This window comes from Patella vulgata, chromosome 7 (assembly GCF_932274485.2).
Source record: "Patella vulgata chromosome 7, xgPatVulg1.2, whole genome shotgun sequence".
NCBI lineage: Eukaryota > Metazoa > Mollusca > Gastropoda > Patellidae > Patella > Patella vulgata.
The window spans coordinates 50,207,972-50,220,027 of record NC_065885.2 but is presented as its reverse complement, the minus strand read 5'-3'; the positions used below and the strand labels follow the sequence as shown (position 1 = coordinate 50,220,027).

General features: G+C 33.3%; 1 protein-coding gene across 6 annotated transcripts in view; it reads right to left on the bottom strand.

Annotated features, from left to right (window-relative positions):
• Positions 1–12,056, bottom strand: part of LOC126826642 (plexin-A4) — a 104,251-nt gene that overhangs the window by 72,498 nt on the left and 19,697 nt on the right. For all 6 annotated transcript variants that reach the window (XM_050555594.1, XM_050555593.2, XM_050555596.2 and 3 more), the window contains exons 3-4: positions 10,180–10,362; positions 8,013–8,135 (exon numbers count right to left, since the gene is read on the bottom strand). In XM_050555594.1, the coding sequence (XP_050411551.1) occupies positions 8,013–8,135; positions 10,180–10,362 (306 nt within the window). The remainder of the gene's footprint in view (positions 1–8,012; positions 8,136–10,179; positions 10,363–12,056) is intronic.

The window sequence follows — 12,056 nt, the reverse complement described above, 5'->3', positions numbered from 1 at the left end:
TTGCTTGTTTTCCGAGGTGTAAATCTTTTACAAATTTCATGCCTGTAGATTAAGCCAAATATTGAGGGTATTAGTCAAAAGTCAAAACAATAATCTCAAAAAATCAAGATATGTAAACAGACTGATTTTTGGTTATTCTACTGAAATAATAATATATTTGTACTGTACTTGTTGCATTACTAATACTAATAAAAATAACACACCAATAAAAATAATCCAATTCGACTATTTATTTTTCACCCCCCGGATGGCTAACCGGTAAATCTGTCCAAGTTTCAGGAACTTCAGATTAAGAACATGTCTCTAACCTACTGAAGATTTTATCCGGAAAAGAAAAATTGACAGATGCGTGTTGCATGTCTTTATAAAGGACTAATTCTAGCTATAAGGATAAAAGTGGAATAAAACCTGTATCAATATTTAATGGAGTTTTCTCCAAGACATGCAGGTGTTTAGTTAAAGTTCTGCCTTATTTGATCAAAGTAACGAAATAAAGTGGCAAGGAAGCAAAAAATGTGTGAGGAGCTTTAAAATGTTAAAATGGCAGACCTGTGGTTATTTGTTTTTTATTTCTCCTCTTGACAACATCATACCTCTAAACGAAATTGTGTTTGTTCTATCCAGCAAGTGCGAACCCTAGGGATTCAAGGCGTTATTTACTCTAACACCTACATGTACTCACTCAAACTAATAATTCACACCGCAAACACATTACTTTTCTTCTTGAATTAGCAAAATATATTTTCTGAATTTATTTGAGATCTGCTTCCAAATTCACAATACATAAATAATGAAATAGATGTAAATTGATAATTCATTTAGACCTCAAAGTGGCAAAAGGCCAACATTTATTTCCTTATCCACTAGAAACTTAAAACAAAAAGAGCTGGAAGGTTTTAGATACCATCTTGATCTCAATGTTCATGGACAAAAACAAGTTATTTTTCAGTAGCCGGCTGATGTTCTAACAAATGAAATGGTTACATCATGATGGTAATAGAAAGTAATGGAGCTTTAGATGGCCATAACTTGCATCAGGATTGATCATCTTAAAACCATCGGATTTCTTATGCTCTAAAACTTCAAACTCAACAATTTTTATTATTACCAATAATTTTTCCTCAATGTTCACATTCAAGATTACCAAATTTTGCTCAAGTAATATACCCACATAGAAAAAGTTTCCTCTTAAAAAGAGATAAAATTATGCAAATTTGACTTGATATGAAATTCACAAAACTAGTCAGAGGTGACCCAGAACTTTCTGCATTTAAGTAAATTTAAATAAATGCAATACTATAAATAGAAATTGTCTGCTTTGTAGTTTTAGTAAACATGCAAAATTGCAATTTGTTTTATTCTCAGGGATTCAAGAACCAAAATGGATTGTGCATTGCCCAAAGTTCGGATCTGATGAATCTTGGCAGTTTTAATTTCTACAGCATAAGCTGCAAATAAATAGGTCTGACAACTCTCACAACCAGGGGAATTTCATCAGACTACAGCAAATTATATGATTGATGTGTACCTTGTTTAACTCGACTGAGAAAAATGCTTAGATTTACAGGCAATAAAAAATAGGTTGGAATGATGATAGATTCTTGGATGTAAGTGAAAAAGATATTAAGACCTTGATGTTGAGAGAATACATAAAAGCATATTATTTGACTGTATGTCTAAAGCATTAAGATACCTACACATGTAATAGTATACATTGCTTCTTGATTACACAAAGCTAAATTCTTTACACTGACCTACATCTGTGTGTGAATGACAATCTACCTATACTAGTAATATTATCTATCATGTGGTAATCTTGTAACAAAAAGGTCAAACCACAATGTTTAACGTTTTCTATCAAATTATGTATTCCAAGCACACTACTGTGCCACAGACCATAATTGCAAAAGCAAGAAAATCAGAAGCAAATCTGGATGTTGCCTATTTATAAGCTCGAATAGAACTACTAAATATATTTTTTAAATGGATTGGGTTAACTCAATTTGAATACAAAATAGATGTTGACTTATAAATTTAATTTAATAATACCAGACAACCTCTATAATTATAGTTTTTATAGGTTATATAGCTTTAAGAAGAGGTTCCTGCAGGTTGAACAAAGTGCAACTCTGCATGCAGGGTCAGGTCGGGTTGATAAATTTCAAACAAAAATGAAAACTACATTAAAAAATCAGATTTATGTTACATAAACAATAAATACTGCAAGTACTACAGTACAAGTAAATTTACAGTACAATAAAATAACGTCACACCCATCCTAGTTGAAATGTTGGCACATTGTCTCCACATGTCCTAACTTATGGCATCTACAATATCAATCTGTACAGTCTACACCAAATATTGTACAACTGACCTTCTAACCAATTTAAATGTCAACATCTTGACTAAAGGAATAACTAACATCCCTGCTTGTTTTTACCAAGGATGAATATTCTAACACTTCAAATAAATAAATGTAATTATAGTATTGGTGTAAAATGTTGTCCATTTCTTTGCTAATATATATCATACATAGAAACAATTTGACTCAACTTGTTAATTTTAAATGATAAATAATTTACATCTCTATATGCAGGGAAGTCTAATAAAAAAAAAACCCCAACTCAATTGCTTTTTAATGAGATTATAAGGCAGAATTTAAAGATAAATCAAATCCACTTTCTTGCCAACAAGACTATTTAGCTATTTTACCATGTTTCCTATAGTTATATTTAGCTGTGTTTTCTTATTTAGTACATTGGCTAAGGGCATAAAGTACAGTCAACTTGAGATAATTGCATTGTGTTAACTATTGGTGGGCTGCGAACATACTTCTACATGTCATATATGATTACATTGATTTTTGGAAGAAGATGCAAGTTTGTGTTTGCTAAGCAAAGACTGCGCTTTAAATATGCAAAACGGAGGAAATTCTTGTACATAAGTCTTGTTAATACAGTAACTTGATTTAAAATTACACAGTTCATGAATAACACATCAGCTAAATGATTTCTCTAAATCACATGTATGACGTTTCTCTAGAGTCTAAAAGCCACATAAAAAAAAAACTATCTTCAACAATTATAGAATGACAAGAACAAATATGTGAATATAAATTTATGCTGTGGAATGTTAATGCATGTTTACAGGAATTTAAAGCGATCATACCAGGGTGTTTAATTAGAGGTTCTAATAAAAATTTATAAAAACATGCACCCAACCCTCTATTATCTTTATTTATTTTCTATGTAATAAGATATCCAGAAAAGCAGAAATGAAATACATGCTATTTATGAAATGCTGACTTGTTTACTCATCTAGAATTAACCCTTCAAAACAGCCATTTGTAGCTAGATAGGCATTACTCAAAAGCTAAATCTTCCTATTGCAGGTATGTCATATAAATCATTAATTAGACATTTATTAACATGACAAGACCATAATCAACTCTCTAGGTCATCCGATGGCTCAGATTGTAAGTGGATTAGAATGTTCAGCGATTTATTGATTTAATTTAAAAAAAAGAAGCGAGACAGAGTCTCGAACAAAAAGTATGGTGGTTACGATAATAAAAATTCAATCCACACATCTTGTCAAAACTACAAACATTGATGACTTCGCTCAGACTAAAGTAATTTGAATGCAATTTTCAATATACTGATTTTGCATTATCTATTTTTGAACTATTATAGAAGCTCTTTATCTAAATCTTACATAATGTACCATATCTTTAAATATACTAAACATCAATGCATAAACTGTTGAGAATTACGGAATATCCTATATGTATTTATCACCATTTTCAGAATAACTTAACAAAATGATATTTATTATAATATTTTGGTTGCTAGGAAATGATGTAATTGACAAACTTTGTGATGTGAACAACAAACGGTCACATTTCATTCAAAACTGATCATGCTCAACATGCTGTTCTGTTGTTTAATCATGCTGATGTGTTGCCTACAGGGAAATGTTGGACTATTCAGCCAGTTTTACCTAATCTAGAAATCTATTGTTATCTAAATATATCTAATCCTCTTACCTTTAATTAACTCATTACTGTATTATTGTTTATCATTAAGATAGGTTATTAGCATTAAATATGATGGTCATATAGTATCTTTATTGGTAACATTTTCATGTTAGATAAGAGAAATGAATGAATAATGCTCATGTTACAGCAGTATAAATAATCAATAGTCTTTCATTACTGCTACATATCCATTTGAATTACTACATGGTTTGCAAGACAGTAGAATTAACTACACGAACATGTAGTATTTGCTTAAATAAATACTAGCCTCTAGCCTATCTAAAAGCCTGCACATCACAGTCGATTTATTTGTTTATAAGATTGGAAGCATTGAGCTAGAGAACATCCATTCTAGTCATCTATGTAATACATGTTTTACTACATAAAAGTGAAACGATCCTTGAGGCTAAAACAATCCCCCCATAATATTCAATATTCTTCTATCACTGCATCATTACTTATAATAATTAATCATTAGCGCTACCATTCAACAATCATTAGCTTAGTCAGACATATGCAATATTAATAAGTTGTAAAAATATCTAGCTATGTTAAATGAAGTGATGTAAACAATCTAATGAGCTTAAATCTCATGAACAATTCTTCGCCTCGTTGCCAATGAATGGTTCAGACATGCGAGCTAAAATCAATTCAAACCTAAATTATTTTCTTCTGGCAAAAGACTTTAGGCTAAACGATAAGTAAGACTTGATGTCATTTGGTACATGTACTCTCAGTAACATATCAAAGGGTAATAAAAATCGTGCATTTTTAAATGTGGCCCAATCTGTAAGAACCGGCAAATAGAACTGGAGAAAAAGCTCTGATACATAAGTTTTTATCCATTGCTTCAGTTTTCCAGTATATATTAGAAGTCATTTGTCCTTCACAGCCAGGATGGACTTAGTTGTCAAGGATATCAAGATGCCATAGAACAAGCTGAAAACATTTTCTATTCTTGACAATGTATCACTGTTCATCCTTACTACATATACAGTGCATGAATTTCATCAGTACTATAATGTCATTGGAACATTATTAACCAAATGCAATTTTGATATACACAGGACAGAATATCGTGGAATACAATTATTATTTATTACCAAATTTACCAGGAAACTGTACTTTTGTTTGGTTAGAATGGCAAATACATGAATAAAATCCCTTATACGTTCAGTGAATTATTTTGCACGAATACAATTTTTCGCTTTGACATTGTTACAAACAGAAACAAAGGCCTGAACTCTGGAAGTAATATACCAAAATTGTTGAAATTCAATAGGATTCTTTGTTTCAATAGGATTCTTTGTTTCACTAATTTAAATAATGCATATAAATTTCATACAGATCAGATGAAAACTTTTGTCGTTTCAGCATTCACAAGGTTCTACAAAATGAAACAAGGGCCATAACTCTAGACATAATTAAGGAAAATTGCTGAAATTCAATAGGGTTCTTCATTTTGCTAATTTTAATAATGCATATCAATTTCATACAGATCTGATGAAAACTTTTGTGGTTAGAGCATTCACAGGGTTCAACAAAGTGAAGCAAGGGCCATAACTCCAAATGAAATTAAGAGAAATTATTGAAATTAAATAAGCTTCTTCATCTCACTAATGTAACAACATATATCAATTTCAAAACAATCAGATGATAAATGTATTCTGTAGAGTGTTCACAAGAAATTGTGGACGACGAACGGACAGGGGCATTGGCAATATACAACCACATTTCCATGTGGGCGTATAAAAATGACGGTAGCTAACATTTTGGGGAGCAGGAATCAATCCTTCTCTTTAGCAGTGAATTTTTTTTTTGGGGGGGGGGGTGGCTTGAAATTTACTATTATAAAAGACTATTCAGTCAAAGCAACAGAAAATCAATACGACAAAAGGATATTCAAAATCTAATTTACAATCAATTTCATGTTGCATTGTTTCTGTATTAGTTTACAAAATAAAGCTAATAAAACACCTTTTCACCTCCGATAATATTGTGTTGATCACTACCATTGTATTCATTGTCACGGATGACGTGCACTGACGTCATGAAACTCGTCACGCAAAAAAATTCACAGGGATAAAATTCACTTTGTGGCAAAATAAGAGGAAAAGATGTGGAGAAACTGTTGAATGTAATCAGGATTGTTGATCAATATAGTATTTAAGTGAAATGAACTAGGGTTACTCATACCCCAAACTAATTTTGATTGTTTCTCCCTCATTGATTTTGATAGTAGATGATATAACTGTTATTAATGTTTGGGTGAAAGTTAAATGTATAATATAGTTATCACACAGTAATACACATCTATAATACAACCACTGTTGACAATATAAAATATGGCTAAATAATGACGAAGATGTCCAAATATAAATCAGCCTGCACAAACCTGCTTAATGCAGAATTGAGGCAATCTATCACACTTCTTAAAACTGTTTTCAGCCAGATAGGAAGGGTAATCAGGCATGGACTAAGCAATCCAGTGTTTAATTACAGGCCTACCTATCAGCCAAAAGCTTTTATAATCTTATTACATTTGTAACAGTGAGGATCGTGACTTATTTGATGGAGACTACTTACACTAAATTGATTCTAAAGTGCTTCCTGATTAACTTTTTCTACAAACGAAATTGTTTCTTAAAATCAAAATAGACATTGTTGTTCTGATTGGATATAGTACAAAAGGTCTTAGCTTTTTGTTTTAACCTTATTAACGGTAAACTAATTAAATCCAGATTCTCAACAATCAAGCAATGATCAAATGTCCTTGATGTCCTCTCCTCAACTTGGGAGAACATTTTTTTTCACTGCAGCGATAATTATGTGTTTGATGTTGTGATTTAATTTTAACATCTGGCTTTTACAATAACATCACTGTACAAAAGTAACTTTTCTTGACATTTAAAGCATGTTATTTGTTTTTTTATTAACGCTCCAAAAGGAATTTGTTCTACTTTAGGATTTGTTTACGAAATGGATTGTCATTTTAAGAATATAGCTTATCATGCTTCTGTCAGCTAGTTTTGGAATAAGCAGACTGTGGGTGACAAGCCATAAAAGAAGTACTGTCTCAGCAAAAATAGTTCTGCACACATTGTCAGAGATTATATATTTGTGGAAATTCAGAATAAAGGTTAATTAAGATTGGCTCCAACTACCAGGTATTTTGGTTCACTAATTTGAGTTATCACTTCATTTACAGTGCAATTGTAAATTCTATTACTTTTGACACCTTTTTATCATAAAATATTGTTTAGTGTCAGAAGTATATGATATCATATCCACACCAACAAGATTAGAACAGCTGAATGGAATCCATCTTTAAGGTTGAATTACTTAAGATTAATTGAGATGTTTATGATTTTCAAGAGTAAAATTAGATCAATTTACTATCTAACTTCAATAAGTGTTTGAGTGATGAATAGTCATAATTTCTGCATCTTTCTTTAAGAATATTTGTAATAAAGTATTGTTCATCAGGAGATAAAGCCATAAAAGTCATTCAAGGAAGGACAAAAAACAAGCACCTTGCTATTGGAGCTATAAAAAGCCTTTCATTAGATGCCATCAGTTTGCATGCCAATATGGTGTTAGTTTTAATACTTGACAATCAATGGAACACAACAAGAGATTCACATTAGTGGCCTGAATTAAGACCAAATTTGAAGGTATTGATCAAAATTGGAATAATTGAAAAGCCACAAGAATACTAGGCGTATAGAATGGTTTTCAGCGGACGACACAATAATTAACAAACAGAACAAGTATGCTGGTCAAATTTTCTCTCTCAACTTCCTTGGCATTAAGAGAACTGGTTATAAATGGGTGTGAATAGTGAAGGCGTTGAGTGATAGTGGGTGAAAACAGACATTAATACATTAGAACATGTAATGTATTGACACCAGTAAAGGTGATTAGAAGTGTAGATATTACTAGTCAGGAACCTTCATTGATTTACGAAGCTGCTTACCTTCCGTTCAGTGACAGCGTACAAATATTGTTTGGCCTCATCCAAACGTAAATCAGAATATATGGGACTACCTTCTTCCACAGCAATATCCTTATACTCAGTAGCATTACTCTCCACAGCCACCTTAAAAATACAATTAGAAAATCACATACATAAGAATTTAATTAATATATTTAATACATATGTTTCTGGGTTTATATTGTAACAGGTTGTTTTATACTTTAATAAATTTGTAATTAAAACCACAAGGTAACATGTTATTATATTACCCTATTCTATTTTTAATTAGAAGTCAATCAAATGTTTTGGTTACAGATGGAGAAAGTAAAAATAAGACAAAAACAAGATTTCAATAGTATCTTTTTAAATGTGGTCAGTAGCTGATTAAGCAACACTTAAAACCAAGAAGCAATGGGCCTACAAGGTGGAAAAAACATCTGCAACACATACAGATACATGTACAAAAGGCACAAGAATTTGTAGGGAATAGGTATAATACTGCTGAACAAAGCCATACAGATTTCAAGGACTTTTAGGGCATTAGGTCATGACCTATGGTATGTGGTAATCTGCCAATGTGTCTAACATCCATTTTCAATCTAAAATATTAATGTTTTCATCAGAAGGGTAGGTTAAATCAAATATTTTATTACTCATTTTTGTCCCCCGCCTTTCGAAGAAAGCAGGGGACTATTAAAATGGGTTCGTCCGTCTGTCTGTCTGTCTGTCTGTCCCGTCTGTCTGTCCGTCTGTCTGTCCGTCACACTTTTTGGGACACAATAACTCTCTTCCTAATTGAGCTAGAATGTTCAAACTTGGTGTATGTGTTTATTAGGTCAATGCCTTGATGGAGTTCGAAGATGAGCATTTTCCGCTTAGGGTAAGCAGAGATAAGCAATTTGATTGGTTGATGCTTTGGGACACGATAACTCTCTTCCTAATTGGGCTAGAATGTTCAAACTTGGTGTATGTGTTGATTAGGTCAATGCCTTGATGGAGTTCGAAGATGAGCATTTTCCGCTTAGGGTAAGCAGAGATAAGCAATTTGATTGGTTGATGCTTTGGGACACGATAACTTTTAATTGAGCTAGAATGTTCAAACTTGGTGTATGTGTTTATTAGGTCAATGCCTTGATGGAGTTCGAAGATGAGCATTTTCCGCTTAGGGTAAGCAGAGATAAGCAATTTGATTGGTTGATACTTTGGGGCACGATAACTCTCTGCCTAATTGAGCTAGAATGTTCAAACTTGGTGTATGTGTTGATTAGGTCAATGCCTTGATGGAGTTCGAAGATGAGCATTTTCCGCTTAGGGTAAGCAGAGATAAGCAATTTGATTGGTTGATGCTTTGGGACACGATAACTTTAGTTCTAATTAAGTGAGATTGATGAAACTTGGTGTATAGTTTCATTACATCAATACCTTGACTAAGTTCAATCATGAGCATTTTCTACTCAGGCTAAGCAGAGCGATAAGCAATTTGATTGGTCGAGACATTGGAACACAATAATTCACATTCTAATTGATGTAGAATGTTCAAACTTGGTGTAGGCTTTCATTAGGTGAATGCCTTGATGGAGTTCAATGATGAACATTGTATGCTTACGGTAAGCAGAGATAAGCAATCTGATTGGTTGATGCTTTGGGGCATGATAACTTTGAGAGAGATGAAACTCCGAATATAGATTCATTATATCATTACCTTGACTAAGTTCGATGGTGAAAATTTTCTGCTAAGGCTAAGGAGCAATAAGCAATTTAATTGATTGGTCAAGACTTTGGAACATAATAACTCTGCTTTTAATTGAGGTAGAATGTTTAAACTTGATGTAGATGTTCATTAGGTGAATGTCTTGACTAAGTTCAATGATTAACATTTCGAGCTGAAGCCAAGCAGAGCTTATCAGTTTCATAATCTTGATTCTATTTGATAGACAGTGATGAAACTTAGTCTATAGTTTAACTGTTCGATACTTTTGAAAAAAATAAATGTTCTATTAATTAATACGTGTCATCTAATTATTTTGCTATTTCGGCGGGGGACATCAGCCTCACTGTTGGCTTGTTTGGAACAATTCATCCATGGCCAATTACAGTCTCATTATAAACTACTCTATTCATATCACAACTCAGTGACTTGTAGCATTCTTGTTTAGAAATACTTTACCTTTTTAATGTGTCCATTTTTTGTACCAACAAAAGCTACAGTGTAGTTGTAAGTAGTGGCTGTCACAATAGAAGTAACAAAGGTATTTGTATATTGCAGTAAAGGTTTAGCCTTGATATCTTTAGTACCAGATACAGGGAAATTATATTCATCACCACAATAATCATCCGTTATACTCACATTCTAATTTTAAAAAAAAAAAATGCATAAATTCAGTCATATAAACATGTGATAGAATATAATAAGATGATATTTTGTACTACATACAAATTACATTTATAATGACATGTATTGCATGTAGATGTGAGTTTTTACACACCTGAAATTGAATATCAATGAATCATGCAGACCGTGTAACATTTTACATGTCCCTGTTTATTTTATGATAAGAGATTTACATACACTACATGTTTAATAATGTTTATATTGTAAGAAAAGGAACCCAGATGATAAATAAATGTACAGGCTGTTTGTCAGCTGTTACTAGATCAATTCAAGTCAACATTTGCTGCAATGTCAAATGTCATCATTAATGATGGCTAATGTAAATTTGTAGGAACATTTTTAAAGTTTGTTAAATAAAAACCTTATCAAAATTTTGCCCAGATATAATGTACATGTACACATTACAATATAATGATAGTAACTAAAACAATTTTTGAGATTTTTGTATGTTCAAAAGTAAATATACAGGACATGTAAGTATATGTAGATGATATATTGACAATGAACAATGTATAACATCCTGTTCACACATGACATACATTGTAGATTATTGAAGATTAACATGAATTTTTTTATGATTCAAAGTTCAAAGAGTTTCACATATACTATTCAAAAAAAGGAAGGGGATATTTGATTTTTAAGTGTTATTAAAGTCACCTAATGAAACTGACGAAGAAACAAATGACAAAATGAAATGAAGTTCACATTCATCGATTTATTCCAAATGATCGTTAGACTAAGTAAGGCACAGACTGACCATTATAAGGGTAAAATGATACCCGGGGTCAAACAGCAAAGTTACCACAGCATCACAACCAAGTCAGTAACGGGTAAATCCTCCTCTGTTTGCCAAACAAGCATTGATCCGACGTGGCATACTCCTAATGAGACGTCTAAGGTCATTTTTGTCCAGATTGTCCCATTCCTGTTGCAACGCAGCAGCAAGTTCTTGGACATTGGCAGGACGTTGTTGACGTTGACGTAACCTCTGTCCAAGCATGTCCCAGACATGCTCGATGGGGGAGAGGTCGGGACTCAGTGCTGGCCAAGGTAATGTGGTGATGTTCTGTTGTTGGAGGTAACCTGTAACGATCCTGGCCCTGTGACATCTTGCGTTGTCATCCTGGAAGATGAAACGGCGGCCATGACGTCGTGCGAACGGCACAACATGGACTGCCAAGATGTTGTCCCGGTAGTACTGGCCTGTAACACGCCCTGCAACAACATGTAAAGCCGTTGTTCCAGCAACAGTGATGCCTCCCCACACCATAACAGAACCACCCCCAAATCGATCATGTCTGATGACGTTAACGTCTTGGAAGCGCTCGTTCCGACGACGCCACACCCTCCTACGTCTGTCCAAAAAATCAACAGTGAACCTTGACTCATCTGAAAACATCACATTGCTCCAGCGTCGATTATCCCAGTGTTGACGATCCCTACACCAACGACGTCTTGCCTGAATGTGATGATCTCTCAAACAAGGGATCACGCGAGGACGTTGGGCGCGAAGGTGACCCCTATGCAGTCGATTCCGAATCGTCTGGCCACTCACTCTCACACCAGTGTCTGTTTGAAGACGAGCGCTGATCTGATTTGCTGTGATGACACGATTTCTCAAGGCCAAGGTATGGATAAATCGATCCTGCACT